The sequence below is a fragment of the Engystomops pustulosus genome, chromosome 8, assembly GCF_040894005.1.
Source record: "Engystomops pustulosus chromosome 8, aEngPut4.maternal, whole genome shotgun sequence".
Lineage (NCBI taxonomy): Eukaryota > Metazoa > Chordata > Amphibia > Anura > Leptodactylidae > Engystomops > Engystomops pustulosus.
The window spans coordinates 126,717,492-126,735,035 of NC_092418.1; the positions used below are offsets into that span (position 1 = coordinate 126,717,492).

Below are 17,544 nucleotides of genomic sequence, written 5' to 3' on the forward strand. Positions count from 1 at the left end.
CCTTAGATGGTGGCTATGGCTGGTATAGCACCTTGGCAGCCCCCTCTCATGCTAGGGAATAGGACTTTTGCAGGAGCCCCCACAAATGAATAGAGGTGTCCCCAGCACAGCAGAGGGCGCTGCACCCCCTTTATCATATACCAGGTGTGGCGCCATTCCTTAGATAGTGGCTATGGCCGGTATAGCACCCTGGCAGCCCCCTCTCATGCTAGGGAATAGGACTTTTGCAGGAGCCCCCACAAATGAATAGAGGTGTCCCCAGCACAGCAGAGGGCGCTGCACCTCCTTTATCATATACCAGGTGTGGCGCCATTCCTTAGATAGTGGCTATGGCCGGTATAGCACCCTGGCAGCCCCCTCTCATGCTAGGGAATAGGACTTTTGCAGGAGCCCCCACAAATGAATAGAGGTGTCCCCAGCACAGCAGAGGGCGCTGCACCCCCTTTATCATATACCAGGTGTGGCGCCATTCCTTAGATAGTGGCTATGGCCGGTATAGCGCCCTGGCAGCCCCATCTCATGCTAGGGAATAGGACTTTTGCAGGAGCCCCCACAAATGAATAGAGGTGTCCCCAGCACAGCAGAGGGCGCTGCACCTCCTTTATCATATACCAGGTGTGGCGCCATTCCTTAGATGGTGGCTATGGCCGGTATAGCACCCTGGCAGCCCCCTCTCATGCTAGGGAATAGGACTTTTGCAGGAGCCCCCACAAATGAATAGAGGTGTCCCCAGCACAGCAGAGGGCGCTGCACCCCCTTTATCATATACCGGGTGTGGCGCCATTCCTTAGATAGTGGCTATGGCCGGTATAGCACCCTGGCAGCCCCCTCTCATGCTAGGGAATAGGACTTTTGCAGGAGCCCCCACAAATGAATAGAGGTGTCCCCAGCACAGCAGAGGGCGCTGCACCACCTTTATCATATACCGGGTGTGGCGCCATTCCTTAGATAGTGGCTATGGCCGGTATAGCACCCTGGCAGCCCCCTCTCATGCTAGGGAATAGGACTTTTGCAGGAGCCCCCACAAATGAATAGAGGTGTCCCCAGCACAGCAGAGGGCGCTGCACCCCCTTTATCATATACCAGGTGTGGCGCCATTCCTTAGATGGTGGCTATGGCCGGTATAGCACCCTGGCAGCCCCCTCTCATGCTAGGGAATAGGACTTTTGCAGGAGCCCCCACAAATGAATAGAGGTGTCCCCAGCACAGCAGAGGGCGCTGCACCCCCTTTATCATATACCAGGTGTGGCGCCATTCCTTAGATGGTGGCTATGGCCGGTATAGCACCCTGGCAGCCCCCTCTCATCCTAGGGAATAGGACTTTTGCAGGAGCCCCCACAAATGAATAGAGGTGTCCCCAGCACAGCAGAGGGCGCTGCACCCCCTTTATCATATACCGGGTGTGGCGCCATTCCTTAGATGGTGGCTATGGCCGGTATAGCACCCTGGCAGCCCCCTCTCATGCTAGGGAATAGGACTTTTGCAGGAGCCCCCACAAATGAATAGAGGTGTCCCCAGCACAGCAGAGGGCGCTGCACCTCCTTTATCATATACCGGGTGTGGCGCCATTCCTTAGATAGTGGCTATGGCCGGTATAGCACCTTGGCAGCCCCCTCTCATGCTAGGGAATAGGACTTTTGCAGGAGCCCCCACAAATGAATAGAGGTGTCCCCAGCACAGCAGAGGGCGCTGCACCCCCTTTATCATATACCGGGTGTGGCGCCATTCCTTAGATAGTGGCTATGGCCGGTATAGCACCCTGGCAGCCCCCTCTCATGCTAGGGAATAGGACTTTTGCAGGAGCCCCCACAAATGAATAGAGGTGTCCCCAGCACAGCAGAGGGCGCTGCACCTCCTTTATCATATACCGGGTGTGGCGCCATTCCTTAGATAGTGGCTATGGCCGGTATAGCACCTTGGCAGCCCCCTCTCATGCTAGGGAATAGGACTTTTGCAGGAGCCCCCACAAATGAATAGAGGTGTCCCCAGCACAGCAGAGGGCGCTGCACCCCCTTTATCATATACCGGGTGTGGCGCCATTCCTTAGATAGTGGCTATGGCTGGTATAGCACCCTGGCAGCCCCATCTCATGCTAGGGAATAGGACTTTTGCAGGAGCCCCCACAAATGAATAGAGGTGTCCCCAGCACAGCAGAGGGCGCTGCACCCCCTTTATCATATACCAGGTGTGGCGCCATTCCTTAGATAGTGGCTATGGCCGGTATAGCACCCTGGCAGCCCCCTCTCATGCTAGGGAATAGGACTTTTGCAGGAGCCCCCACAAATGAATAGAGGTGTCCCCAGCACAGCAGAGGGCGCTGCACCCCCTTTATCATATACCAGGTGTGGCGCCATTCCTTAGATAGTGGCTATGGCCGGTATAGCACCCTGGCAGCCCCCTCTCATGCTAGGGAATAGGACTTTTGCAGGAGCCCCCACAAATGAATAGAGGTGTCCCCAGCACAGCAGAGGGCGCTGCACCCCCTTTATCATATACCAGGTGTGGCGCCATTCCTTAGATGGTGGCTATGGCCGGTATAGCACCCTGGCAGCCCCCTCTCATGCTAGGGAATAGGACTTTTGCAGGAGCCCCCACAAATGAATAGAGGTGTCCCCAGCACAGCAGAGGGCGCTGCACCCCCTTTATCATATACCAGGTGTGGCGCCATTCCTTAGATAGTGGCTATGGCCGGTATAGCACCCTGGCAGCCCCCTCTCATGCTAGGGAATAGGACTTTTGCAGGAGCCCCCACAAATGAATAGAGGTGTCCCCAGCACAGCAGAGGGCGCTGCACCTCCTTTATCATATACCGGGTGTGGCGCCATTCCTTAGATAGTGGCTATGGCCGGTATAGCACCCTGGCAGCCCCCTCTCATGCTAGGGAATAGGACTTTTGCAGGAGCCCCCACAAATGAATAGAGGTGTCCCCAGCACAGCAGAGGGCGCTGCACCTCCTTTATCATATACCAGGTGTGGCGCCATTCCTTAGATAGTGGCTATGGCCGGTATAGCACCCTGGCAGCCCCCTCTCATGCTAGGGAATAGGACTTTTGCAGGAGCCCCCACAAATGAATAGAGGTGTCCCCAGCACAGCAGAGGGCGCTGCACCTCCTTTATCATATACCAGGTGTGGCGCCATTCCTTAGATAGTGGCTATGGCCGGTATAGCACCCTGGCAGCCCCCTCTCATGCTAGGGAATAGGACTTTTGCAGGAGCCCCCACAAATGAATAGAGGTGTCCCCAGCACAGCAGAGGGCGCTGCACCTCCTTTATCATATACCAGGTGTGGCGCCATTCCTTAGATGGTGGCTATGGCCGGTATAGCACCCTGGCAGCCCCCTCTCATCCTAGGGAATAGGACTTTTGCAGGAGCCCCCACAAATGAATAGAGGTGTCCCCAGCACAGCAGAGGGCGCTGCACCTCCTTTATCATATACCAGGTGTGGCGCCATTCCTTAGATAGTGGCTATGGCCGGTATAGCACCCTGGCAGCCCCCTCTCATCCTAGGGAATAGGACTTTTGCAGGAGCCCCCACAAATGAATAGAGGTGTCCCCAGCACAGCAGAGGGCGCTGCACCTCCTTTATCATATACCAGGTGTGGCGCCATTCCTTAGATGGTGGCTATGGCCGGTATAGCACCCTGGCAGCCCCCTCTCATCCTAGGGAATAGGACTTTTGCAGGAGCCCCCACAAATGAATAGAGGTGTCCCCAGCACAGCAGAGGGCGCTGCACCTCTTTTATCATATACCAGGTGTGGCGCCATTCCTTAGATAGTGGCTATGGCCGGTATAGCACCCTGGCAGCCCCCTCTCATGCTAGGGAATAGGACTTTTGCAGGAGCCCCCACAAATGAAAAGAGGTGTCCCCAGCACAGCAGAGGGCGCTGCACCTCTTTTATCATATACCAGGTGTGGCGCCATTCCTTAGATGGTGGCTATGGCCGGTATAGCACCCTGGCAGCCCCCTCTCATGCTAGGGAATAGGACTTTTGCAGGAGCCCCCACAAATGAATAGAGGTGTCCCCAGCACAGCAGAGGGCGCTGCACCCCCTTTATCATATACCAGGTGTGGCGCCATTCCTTAGATAGTGGCTATGGCCGGTATAGCACCCTGGCAGCCCCCTCTCATCCTAGGGAATAGGACTTTTGCAGGAGCCCCCACAAATGAATAGAGGTGTCCCCAGCACAGCAGAGGGCGCTGCACCCCCTTTATCATATACCAGGTGTGGCGCCATTCCTTAGATAGTGGCTATGGCCGGTATAGCACCCTGGCAGCCCCCTCTCATGCTAGGGAATAGGACTTTTGCAGGAGCCCCCACAAATGAATAGAGGTGTCCCCAGCACAGCAGAGGGCGCTGCACCTCCTTTATCATATACCGGGTGTGGCGCCATTCCTTAGATAGTGGCTATGGCCGGTATAGCACCCTGGCAGCCCCCTCTCATGCTAGGGAATAGGACTTTTCCATGAGCCCCCACAAATGAATAGAGGTGTCCCCAGCACAGCAGAGGGCGCTGCACCCCCTTTATCATATACCAGGTGTGGCGCCATTCCTTAGATGGTGGCTATGGCCGGTATAGCACCTTGGCAGCCCCCTCTCATGCTAGGGAATAGGACTTTTGCAGGAGCCCCCACAATTGAATAGAGGTGTCCCCAGCACAGCAGAGGGCGCTGTACCCCCTTTATCATATACCGGGTGTGGCGCCATTCCTTAGATGGTGGCTATGGCCGGTATAGCACCCTGGCAGCCCCCTCTCATGCTAGGGAATAGGACTTTTGCATGAGCCCCCACAAATGAATAGAGGTGTCCCCAGCACAGCAGAGGGCGCTGCACCTCCTTTATCATATACCAGGTGTGGCGCCATTCCTTAGATAGTGGCTATGGCCGGTATAGCACCCTGGCAGCCCCCTCTCATGCTAGGGAATAGGACTTTTGCAGGAGCCCCCACAAATGAATAGAGGTGTCCCCAGCACAGCAGAGGGCGCTGCACCCCCTTTATCATATACCGGGTGTGGCGCCATTCCTTAGATAGTGGCTATGGCCGGTATAGCACCTTGGCAGCCCCCTCTCATGCTAGGGAATAGGACTTTTGCAGGAGCCCCCACAAATGAATAGAGGTGTCCCCAGCACAGCAGAGGGCGCTGCACCCCCTTTATCATATACCAGGTGTGGCGCCATTCCTTAGATAGTGGCTATGGCCGGTATAGCACCCTGGCAGCCCCCTCTCATGCTAGGGAATAGGACTTTTGCAGGAGCCCCCACAAATGAATAGAGGTGTCCCCAGCACAGCAGAGGGCGCTGCACCCCCTTTATCATATACCGGGTGTGGCGCCATTCCTTAGATAGTGGCTATGGCCGGTATAGCACCCTGGCAGCCCCCTCTCATGCTAGGGAATAGGACTTTTGCAGGAGCCCCCACAAATGAATAGAGGTGTCCCCAGCACAGCAGAGGGCGCTGCACCCCCTTTATCATATACCAGGTGTGGCGCCATTCCTTAGATAGTGGCTATGGCCGGTATAGCACCCTGGCAGCCCCATCTCATGCTAGGGAATAGGACTTTTGCAGGAGCCCCCACAAATGAATAGAGGTGTCCCCAGCACAGCAGAGGGCGCTGCACCCCCTTTATCATATACCAGGTGTGGCGCCATTCCTTAGATAGTGGCTATGGCCGGTATAGCACCCTGGCAGCCCCCTCTCATGCTAGGGAATAGGACTTTTGCAGGAGCCCCCACAAATGAATAGAGGTGTCCCCAGCACAGCAGAGGGCGCTGCACCTCCTTTATCATATACCGGGTGTGGCGCCATTCCTTAGATAGTGGCTATGGCCGGTATAGCACCCTGGCAGCCCCCTCTCATGCTAGGGAATAGGACTTTTGCAGGAGCCCCCACAAATGAATAGAGGTGTCCCCAGCACAGCAGAGGGCGCTGCACCTCCTTTATCATATACCAGGTGTGGCGCCATTCCTTAGATAGTGGCTATGGCCGGTATAGCACCCTGGCAGCCCCCTCTCATGCTAGGGAATAGGACTTTTGCAGGAGCCCCCACAAATGAATAGAGGTGTCCCCAGCACAGCAGAGGGCGCTGCACCCCCTTTATCATATACCAGGTGTGGCGCCATTCCTTAGATGGTGGCTATGGCCGGTATAGCACCCTGGCAGCCCCCTCTCATCCTAGGGAATAGGACTTTTGCAGGAGCCCCCACAAATGAATAGAGGTGTCCCCAGCACAGCAGAGGGCGCTGCACCTCCTTTATCATATACCAGGTGTGGCGCCATTCCTTAGATGGTGGCTATGGCCGGTATAGCACCCTGGCAGCCCCCTCTCATGCTAGGGAATAGGACTTTTGCAGGAGCCCCCACAAATGAATAGAGGTGTCCCCAGCACAGCAGAGGGAGCTGCACCCCCTTTATCATATACCAGGTTTGGCGCCATTCCTTAGATAGTGGCTATGGCCGGTATAGCACCCTGGCAGCCCCCTCTCATGCTAGGGAATAGGACTTTTGCAGGAGCCCCCACAAATGAATAGAGGTGTCCCCAGCACAGCAGAGGGCGCTGCACCTCTTTTATCATATACCAGGTGTGGCGCCATTCCTTAGATAGTGGCTATGGCCGGTATAGCACCCTGGCAGCCCCCTCTCATGCTAGGGAATAGGACTTTTGCAGGAGCCCCCACAAATGAATAGAGGTGTCCCCAGCACAGCAGAGGGCGCTGCACCTCCTTTATCATATACCGGGTGTGGCGCCATTCCTTAGATGGTGGCTATGGCCGGTATAGCACCCTGGCAGCCCCCTCTCATGCTAGGGAATAGGACTTTTGCAGGAGCCCCCACAAATGAATAGAGGTGTCCCCAGCACAGCAGAGGGCGCTGCACCTCCTTTATCATATACCAGGTGTGGCGCCATTCCTTAGATGGTGGCTATGGCCGGTATAGCACCCTGGCAGCCCCCTCTCATGCTAGGGAATAGGACTTTTGCAGGAGCCCCCACAAATGAATAGAGGTGTCCCCAGCACAGCAGAGGGCGCTGCACCCCCTTTATCATATACCAGGTGTGGCGCCATTCCTTAGACAGTGGCTATGGCCGGTATAGCACCCTGGCAGCCCCCTCTCATGCTAGGGAATAGGACTTTTGCATGAGCCCCCACAAATGAATAGAGGTGTCCCCAGCACAGCAGAGGGCGCTGCACCACCTTTATCATATACCAGGTGTGGCGCCATTCCTTAGATGGTGGCTATGGCCGGTATAGCACCCTGGCAGCCCCCTCTCATGCTAGGGAATAGGACTTTTGCAGGAGCCCCCACAAATGAATAGAGGTGTCCCCAGCACAGCAGAGGGCGCTGCACCTCCTTTATCATATACCAGGTGTGGCGCCATTCCTTAGATGGTGGCTATGGCCGGTATAGCACCCTGGCAGCCCCCTCTCATGCTAGGGAATAGGACTTTTGCAGGAGCCCCCACAAATGAATAGAGGTGTCCCCAGCACAGCAGAGGGCGCTGCACCCCCTTTATCATATACCAGGTGTGGCGCCATTCCTTAGATGGTGGCTATGGCCGGTATAGCACCCTGGCAGCCCCCTCTCATCCTAGGGAATAGGACTTTTCCATGAGCCCCCACAAATGAATAGAGGTGTCCCCAGCACAGCAGAGGGCGCTGCACCTCCTTTATCATATACCGGGTGTGGCGCCATTCCTTAGATGGTGGCTATGGCCGGTATAGCACCCTGGCAGCCCCCTCTCATGCTAGGGAATAGGACTTTTGCATGAGCCCCCACAAATGAATAGAGGTGTCCCCAGCACAGCAGAGGGCGCTGCACCCCCTTTATCATATACCAGGTGTGGCGCCATTCCTTAGATGGTGGCTATGGCCGGTATAGCACCCTGGCAGCCCCCTCTCATCCTAGGGAATAGGACTTTTGCAGGAGCCCCCACAAATGAATAGAGGTGTCCCCAGCACAGCAGAGGGCGCTGCACCCCCTTTATCATATACCAGGTGTGGCGCCATTCCTTAGATGGTGGCTATGGCCGGTATAGCACCCTGGCAGCCCCCTCTCATGCTAGGGAATAGGACTTTTGCAGGAGCCCCCACAAATGAATAGAGGTGTCCCCAGCACAGCAGAGGGCGCTGCACCTCCTTTATCATATACCGGGTGTGGCGCCATTCCTTAGATGGTGGCTATGGCCGGTATAGCACCCTGGCAGCCCCCTCTCATGCTAGGGAATAGGACTTTTGCAGGAGCCCCCACAAATGAATAGAGGTGTCCCCAGCACAGCAGAGGGCGCTGCACCTCCTTTATCATATACCAGGTGTGGCGCCATTCCTTAGATAGTGGCTATGGCCGGTATAGCGCCCTGGCAGCCCCCTCTCATGCTAGGGAATAGTACTTTTGCATGAGCCCCCACAAATGAATAGAGGTGTCCCCAGCACAGCAGAGGGCGCTGCACCTCCTTTATCATATACCAGGTGTGGCGCCATTCCTTAGATAGTGGCTATGGCCGGTATAGCACCCTGGCAGCCCCCTCTCATGCTAGGGAATAGGACTTTTGCAGGAGCCCCCACAAATGAATAGAGGTGTCCCCAGCACAGCAGAGGGCGCTGCACCCCCTTTATCATATACCAGGTGTGGCGCCATTCCTTAGATAGTGGCTATGGCCGGTATAGCACCCTGGCAGCCCCCTCTCATGCTAGGGAATAGGACTTTTGCAGGAGCCCCCACAAATGAATAGAGGTGTCCCCAGCACAGCAGAGGGCGCTGCACCTCCTTTATCATATACCGGGTGTGGCGCCATTCCTTAGATAGTGGCTATGGCCGGTATAGCACCCTGGCAGCCCCCTCTCATGCTAGGGAATAGGACTTTTGCAGGAGCCCCCACAAATGAATAGAGGTGTCCCCAGCACAGCAGAGGGCGCTGCACCTCCTTTATCATATACCGGGTGTGGCGCCATTCCTTAGACAGTGGCTATGGCCGGTATAGCACCCTGGCAGCCCCCTCTCATGCTAGGGAATAGGACTTTTGCAGGAGCCCCCACAAATGAATAGAGGTGTCCCCAGCACAGCAGAGGGCGCTGCACCTCCTTTATCATATACCGGGTGTGGCGCCATTCCTTAGATAGTGGCTATGGCCGGTATAGCACCCTGGCAGCCCCCTCTCATGCTAGGGAATAGGACTTTTGCAGGAGCCCCCACAAATGAATAGAGGTGTCCCCAGCACAGCAGAGGGCGCTGCACCCCCTTTATCATATACCAGGTGTGGCGCCATTCCTTAGATAGTGGCTATGGCCGGTATAGCACCCTGGCAGCCCCCTCTCATGCTAGGGAATAGGACTTTTGCAGGAGCCCCCACAAATGAATAGAGGTGTCCCCAGCACAGCAGAGGGCGCTGCACCCCCTTTATCATATACCGGGTGTGGCGCCATTCCTTAGATGGTGGCTATTGCCGGTATAGCACCCTGGCAGCCCCCTCTCATGCTAGGGAATAGGACTTTTGCATGAGCCCCCACAAATGAATAGAGGTGTCCCCAGCACAGCAGAGGGCGCTGCACCTCCTTTATCATATACCAGGTGTGGCGCCATTCCTTAGATGGTGGCTATGGCCGGTATAGCACCCTGGCAGCCCCCTCTCATGCTAGGGAATAGGACTTTTGCAGGAGCCCCCACAAATGAATAGAGGTGTCCCCAGCACAGCAGAGGGCGCTGCACCCCCTTTATCATATACCGGGTGTGGCGCCATTCCTTAGATGGTGGCTATGGCCGGTATAGCACCCTGGCAGCCCCCTCTCATGCTAGGGAATAGGACTTTTGCAGGAGCCCCCACAAATGAATAGAGGTGTCCCCAGCACAGCAGAGGGCGCTGCACCTCCTTTATCATATACCAGGTGTGGCGCCATTCCTTAGATAGTGGCTATGGCCGGTATAGCACCCTGGCAGCCCCCTCTCATGCTAGGGAATAGGACTTTTGCAGGAGCCCCCACAATTGAATAGAGGTGTCCCCAGCACAGCAGAGGGCGCTGCACCTCCTTTATCATATACCAGGTGTGGCGCCATTCCTTAGATAGTGGCTATGGCCGGTATAGCACCCTGGCAGCCCCCTCTCATGCTAGGGAATAGGACTTTTGCAGGAGCCCCCACAAATGAATAGAGGTGTCCCCAGCACAGCAGAGGGCGCTGCACCCCCTTTATCATATACCAGGTGTGGCGCCATTCCTTAGATGGTGGCTATGGCCGGTATAGCGCCCTGGCAGCCCCCTCTCATGCTAGGGAATAGGACTTTTGCATGAGCCCCCACAAATGAATAGAGGTGTCCCCAGCACAGCAGAGGGCGCTGCACCCCCTTTATCATATACCGGGTGTGGCGCCATTCCTTAGATAGTGGCTATGGCCGGTATAGCACCCTGGCAGCCCCCTCTCATGCTAGGGAATAGGACTTTTGCAGGAGCCCCCACAAATGAATAGAGGTGTCCCCAGCACAGCAGAGGGCGCTGCACCCCCTTTATCATATACCAGGTGTGGCGCCATTCCTTAGATGGTGGCTATGGCCGGTATAGCGCCCTGGCAGCCCCCTCTCATGCTAGGGAATAGGACTTTTGCATGAGCCCCCACAAATGAATAGAGGTGTCCCCAGCACAGCAGAGGGCGCTGCACCTCCTTTATCATATACCAGGTGTGGTGCCATTCCTTAGATAGTGGCTATGGCCGGTATAGCGCCCTGGCAGCCCCCTCTCATGCTAGGGAATAGGACTTTTGCAGGAGCCCCCACAAATGAATAGAGGTGTCCCCAGCACAGCAGAGGGCGCTGCACCCCCTTTATCATATACCAGGTTTGGCGCCATTCCTTAGATAGTGGCTATGGCCGGTATAGCGCCCTGGCAGCCCCCTCTCATGCTAGGGAATAGGACTTTTGCAGGAGCCCCCACAAATGAATAGAGGTGTCCCCAGCACAGCAGAGGGCGCTGCACCCCCTTTATCATATACCAGGTGTGGCGCCATTCCTTAGATAGTGGCTATGGCCGGTATAGCACCCTGGCAGCCCCCTCTCATGCTAGGGAATAGGACTTTTGCAGGAGCCCCCACAAATGAATAGAGGTGTCCCCAGCACAGCAGAGGGCGCTGCACCCCCTTTATCATATACCAGGTGTGGCGCCATTCCTTAGATAGTGGCTATGGCCGGTATAGCACCCTGGCAGCCCCCAGGACTTTTAGCTATTGTGTCCCTTTGTTTGTGCAGTTGTATAGTTTTCCTGTTGTGTCGTCTTTTGGCCCACAGTTTGTCATCGTGGTGGTGGACAGCACGGACAGGGAGCGCATCACTGTCACCAGAGAGGAGCTGTACAAGATGTTATCCCACGAGGTGAGTGGTTACTCACAATTGTAGGCTGAGTGCGGCTGCTTGGTTCTGGTCATAGATCTCAGATACTGTGACGAGGACAGAGCAGGACATCCGCCGTGTATGGAGGAGCTTACACCTAAATACCTGCAATCAGGAGCAGGCGACTTGTAGTTAGCGCTGTTTACACGTTACTAGTTCCCAAACTCAAGCCTTGAGGTCAGAACACATCTGAAATCGGGAGAAGCTTCACCCGGATGCACATTTATCACAGCAGTTCATTACACATCCTGGATTACCCTGGATGTGTAATGTCCCTGGTTATCAGGATGGATTACAGTGCAGGCCAAAAGTATGGGCACCCCTGCAATTCTGTCAGATATTACTACAAAAATACTAATAATCCAAAAAGTGATTGCAATCAGAAATTCTTTGGTTTTATTATTTTGTCTTCAATGGAAAACCACAAAAAGAATTGTCAGAAAAACATAAAAAGGGGGTGGACAAAAGTATTGGCCCTGTGTGAGAAATCCGGTGCTGCTTCTGTAATTTGTGGAATAACAGCCCCTGTAACTTACCTGCGGCACCTACCGGGTGGTGGCAATAACTACATCACACTTACAGCCAGAAGAAATGGATTAAAGTTACTCAACCTCCGTCCTGTGGGAGAAAAGGAAGAACTGTCTGAGGATGGTGAGGAATCTCCAGGACAGAAGTCCATCTCCAAAGACCTGAATGTTCCTGTGTCATCCGGAAGTGTAGAGCCCCTGGCACTATGGCTCCTCCCTAGATGAAGAAGTGTAAAGCCCCTGGTACTGTGGCTCCTCCCTAGATGAAGAAGTGTAAAGCCCCTGGTACTGTGGCTCCTCCCTAGATGAGGAAGTGTAAAGCCCCTGGCACTGTGGCTCCTCCCTAGATGAGGAAGTGTAAAGCCCCCGGGACTGTGGCTCCTCCCTAGATGAAGAAGTGTAAAGCCCCTGGCACTGTGGCTCCTCCCTAGATGAAGAAGTGTAAAGCCCCTGGCACTGTGGCACCTCCCTAGATGAAGAAGTGTAAAGCCCCTGGCACTGTGGCACCTCCCTAGATGAGGAAGTGTAAAGCCCCTGGCACTGTGGCCCCTCCCTAGATGAAGAAGTGTAAAGCCCCTGGCACTGTGGCCCCTCCCTAGATGAAGAAGTGTAAAGCCCCTGGTACTGTGGCTCCTCCCTAGATGAGGAAGTGTAAAGCCCCTGGCACTGTGGCTCCTCCCTAGATGAGGAAGTGTAAAGCCCCCGGGACTGTGGCTCCTCCCTAGATGAAGAAGTGTAAAGCCCCTGGCACTGTGGCTCCTCCCTAGATGAAGAAGTGTAAAGCCCCTGGCACTGTGGCACCTCCCTAGATGAAGAAGTGTAAAGCCCCTGGCACTGTGGCACCTCCCTAGATGAGGAAGTGTAAAGCCCCTGGCACTGTGGCACCTCCCTAGATGAAGAAGTGTAAAGCCCCTGGTACTGTGGCTCCTCCCTAGATGAGGAAGTGTAAAGCCCCTGGCACTGTGGCTCCTCCCTAGATGAGGAAGTGTAAAGCCCCCGGGACTGTGGCTCCTCCCTAGATGAAGTGTAAAGCCCCTGGCACTGTGGCTCCTCCCTAGATGAAGAAGTGTAAAGCCCCTGGCACTGTGGCACCTCCCTAGATGAGGAAGTGTAAAGCCCCTGGCACTGTGGCACCTCCCTAGATGAAGAAGTGTAAAGCCCCTGGCACTGTGGCCCCTCCCTAGATGAAGAAGTGTAAAGCCCCTGGTACTGTGGCTCCTCCCTAGATGAGGAAGTGTAAAGCCCCTGGCACTGTGGCACCTCCCTAGATGAAGAAGTGTAAAGCCCCTGGTACTGTGGCACCTCCCTAGATGAGGAAGTGTAAAGCCCCTGGCACTGTGGCACCTCCCTAGATGAAGAAGTGTAAAGCCCCTGGCACTGTGGCACCTCCCTAGATGAAGAAGTGTAAAGCCCCTGGCACTGTGGCACCTCCCTAGATGAGGAAGTGTAAAGCCCCTGGCACTGTGGCACCTCCCTAGATGAAGAAGTGTAAAGCCCCTGGTACTGTGGCTCCTCCCTAGATGAGGAAGTGTAAAGCCCCTGGCACTGTGGCTCCTCCCTAGATGAGGAAGTGTAAAGCCCCCGGGACTGTGGCTCCTCCCTAGATGAAGTGTAAAGCCCCTGGCACTGTGGCTCCTCCCTAGATGAAGAAGTGTAAAGCCCCTGGCACTGTGGCACCTCCCTAGATGAGGAAGTGTAAAGCCCCTGGCACTGTGGCACCTCCCTAGATGAAGAAGTGTAAAGCCCCTGGCACTGTGGCCCCTCCCTAGATGAAGAAGTGTAAAGCCCCTGGTACTGTGGCTCCTCCCTAGATGAGGAAGTGTAAAGCCCCTGGCACTGTGGCACCTCCCTAGATGAAGAAGTGTAAAGCCCCTGGTACTGTGGCACCTCCCTAGATGAGGAAGTGTAAAGCCCCTGGCACTGTGGCACCTCCCTAGATGAAGAAGTGTAAAGCCCCCGGCACTGTGGCACCTCCCTAGATGAAGAAGTGTAAAGCCCCTGGCACTGTGGCACCTCCCTAGATGAGGAAGTGTAAAGCCCCTGGCACTGTGGCACCTCCCTAGATGAAGAAGTGTAGAGCCCCTGGCACTGTGGCACCTCCCTAGATGAAGAAGTGTAAAGCCCCTGGCACTGTGGCACCTCCCTAGATGAGGAAGTGTAAAGCCCCTGGCACTGTGGCCCCTCCCTAGATGAAGAAGTGTAAAGCCCCTGGCACTGTGTCCCCTCCCTAGATGAAGAAGTGTAAAGCCCCCGGCACTGTGGCCCCTCCCTAGATGAAGAAGTACAAAGCCCCCGGCACTGTGGCCCCTCCCTAGATGAAGAAGTTTAAAGCCCCGGGCAATGTGGCTCCTCCCTAGATGAAGTGTAAAGCCCCCGGCACTGTGGCCCCTCCCTAGATGAAGAAGTGTAATGCCCCTGGCACTGTGGCACCTCCCTAGATGAAGAAGTGTAATGCCCCTGGCACTGTGGCACCTCCCTAGATGAAGAAGTGTAATGCCCCTGGCACTGTGGCACCTCCCTAGATGAAGTGTAATGCCCCTGGCACTGTGGCACCTCCCTAGATGAAGAAGTGTAATGCCCCTGGCACTGTGGCCCCTCCCTAGATGAAGTGTAATGCCCCTGGCACTGTGGCCCCTCCCTAGATGAAGTGTAATGCCCCTGGCACTGTGGCCCCTCCCTAGATGAAGAAGTGTAATGCCCCTGGCACTGTGGCCCCTCCCTAGATGAAGTAGTGTAAAGCCCCCGGCACTGTGGCACCTCCCTAGATGAAGAAGTGTAAAGCCCCTGACACTGTGGCACCTCCCTAGATGAAGAAGTGTAAAGCCCCTGGCACTGTGGCCCCTCCCTAGATGAAGAAGTGTAAAGCCCCGGGCAATGTGGCTCCTCCCTAGATGAAGAAGTGTAAAGCCCCCGGCACTGTGGCTCCTCCCTAGATGAAGAAGTGTAAAGCCCCCGGCACTGTGGCCCCTCCCTAGATGAAGAAGTGTAAAGCCTCTGGCACTGTGGCCACTCCCTAGATGAAGAAGTGTAAAGCCCCCGGCACTGTGGCCACTCCCTAGATGAAGAAGTGTAAAGCCCCCGGCACTGTGGCCCCTCCCTAGATGAAGAAGTGTAAAGCCCCGGGCAATGTGGCTCCTCCCTAGATGAAGAAGTGTAAAGCCCCGGGCAATGTGGCCCCTCCCTAGATGAAGAAGTGTAAAGCCCCCGGCACTGTGGCTCCTCCCTAGATGAGGAAGTGTAAAGCCCCCGGCACTGTGGCCCCTCCCTTGATGAAGTGTAAAGCCCCTGGCACTGTGGCCCCTCCCTAGATGAAGAAGTGTAAAGCCCCCGGCACTGTGGCACCTCCCTAGATGAAGAAGTGTAAAGCCCCTGGTACTGGGGCACCTCCCTAGATGAAGAAGTGTAAAGCCCCTGGCACTGTGGCACCTCCCTAGATGAAGTATAAAGCCCCCGGCACTGTGGCACCTCCCTAGATGAAGAAGTGTAAAGCCCCCGGCACTGTGGCCCCTCCCTAGATGAAGAAGTGTAAAGCCCCCGGCACTGTGGAAGAAGTGTAAAGCCCCCGGCACTGTGGAAGAAGTGTAAAGCCCCCGGCACTGTGGAAGAAGTGTAAAGCCCCCGGCACTGTGGAAGAAGTGTAAAGCCCCCGGCACTGTGGAAGAAGTGTAAAGCCCCCGGCACTGTGGAAGAAGTGTAAAGCCCCCGGCACTGTGGAAGAAGTGTAAAGCCCCCGGCACTGTGGAAGAAGTGTAAAGCCCCCGGCACTGTGGAAGAAGTGTAAAGCCCCCGGCACTGTGGAAGAAGTGTAAAGCCCCCGGCACTGTGGAAGAAGTGTAAAGCCCCCGGCACTGTGGAAGAAGTGTAAAGCCCCCGGCACTGTGGAAGAAGTGTAAAGCCCCCGGCACTGTGGAAGAAGTGTAAAGCCCCCGGCACTGTGGAAGAAGTGTAAAGCCCCCGGCACTGTGGAAGAAGTGTAAAGCCCCCGGCACTGTGGCACCTCCCTAGATGAAGAAGTGTAAAGCCCCCGGCACTGTGGCACCTCCCTAGATGAAGAAGTGTAAAGCCCCCGGCACTGTGGCTCCTCCCTAGATGAAGAAGTGTAAAGCCCCGGGCAATGTGGCTCCTCCCTAGATGAAGAAGTGTAAAGCCCCGGGCTATGTGGCCCCTCCCTAGATGAAGAAGTGTAAAGCCCCCGGCACTGTGGCTCCTCCCTAGATGAGGAAGTGTAAAGCCCCCGGCACTGTGGCACCTCCCTAGATGAAGAAGTGTAAAGCCCCTGGCACTGTGGCACCTCCCTAGATGAAGAAGTGTAAAGCCCCGGGCAATGTGGCTCCTCCCTAGATGAAGAAGTGTAAAGCCCCGGGCTATGTGGCCCCTCCCTAGATGAAGTGTAAAGCCCCCGGCACTGTGGCTCCTCCCTAGATGAGGAAGTGTAAAGCCCCCGGCACTGTGGCACCTCCCTAGATGAAGAAGTGTAAAGCCCCCGGCACTGTGGCACCTCCCTAGATGAAGAAGTGTAAAGCCCCCGGCACTGTGGCTCCTCCCTAGATGAAGAAGCGTAAAGCCCCCGGCACTGTGGCACCTCCCTAGAAGAAGAAGCGTAAAGCCCCCGGCACTGTGGCACCTCCCTAGATAAAGTGTAAAGCCCCCGACACTGTGGCACCTCCCTAGATAAAGAAGTGTAAAGCCCCCGGCACTGTGGCCCCTCCCTAGATGAGGAAGTGTAAAGCCCCTGGCACTGGGGCACCTCCCTAGATGAAGAAGTGTAAAGCCCCCGGCACTGTGGCTCCTCCCTAGATGAAGAAGTGTAAAGCCCCCGGCACTGTGGCACCTCCCTAGATGAAGTAGTTTAAAGCCCCCGGCACTGTGGCCCCTCCCTAGATGAAGAAGTGTAAAGCCCCCGACACTGTGGCTCCTCCCTAGATGAAGAAGTGTAAAGCCCCCGGCACTGTGGCTCCTCCCTAGATGAAGAAGTGTAAAGCCCCCGGCACTGTGGCCCCTCCCTAGATGAAGAAGTGTAAAGCCCCCGGCACTGTGGAAGAAGTGTAAAGCCCCCGGCACTGTGGAAGAAGTGTAAAGCCCCCGGCACTGTGGAAGAAGTGTAAAGCCCCCGGCACTGTGGAAGAAGTGTAAAGCCCCCGGCACTGTGGCACCTCCCTAGATGAAGAAGTGTAAAGCCCCGGGCAATGTGGCACCTACCTAGATGAAGAAGTGTAAAGCCCCCGACACTGTGGCACCTCCCTAGATGAAGAAGTGTAAAGCCCCCGGCACTGTGGCACCTCCCTAGATGAAGAAGTGTAAAGCCCCGGGCAATGTGGCACCTCCCTAGATGAAGAAGTGTAAAGCCCCCGGCACTGTGGAAGAAGTGTAAAGCCCCCGGCACTGTGGCACCTCCCTAGATGAGGAAGTGTAAAGCCCCTGGCACTGTGGCAGCTCCCTAGATGAGGAAGTGTAAAGCCCCTGGCACTGGGGCACCTCCCTAGATGAAGAAGTGTAAAGCCCCCGGCACTGTGGCCCCTCCCTAGATGAAGAAGTGTAAAGCCCCCGACACTGTGGTTCCTCCCTAGATGAAGAAGTGTAAAGCCCCCGGCACTGTGGCTCCTCCCTAGATGAAGAAGTGTAAAGCCCCCGGCACTGTGGCCCCTCCCT

The 17,544-nt window shown here is 55.7% G+C and overlaps 1 protein-coding gene across 1 annotated transcript in view; it reads left to right on the top strand.

The window, feature by feature from the left end:
- The window catches only part of ARL5A (ARF like GTPase 5A), a 61,047-nt gene that overhangs the window by 30,623 nt on the left and 12,880 nt on the right, over positions 1–17,544 (top strand). The window contains exon 4 of the mRNA XM_072122518.1: positions 11,267–11,350. Coding sequence (XP_071978619.1) covers positions 11,267–11,350 — 84 coding nt within the window. The remainder of the gene's footprint in view (positions 1–11,266; positions 11,351–17,544) is intronic.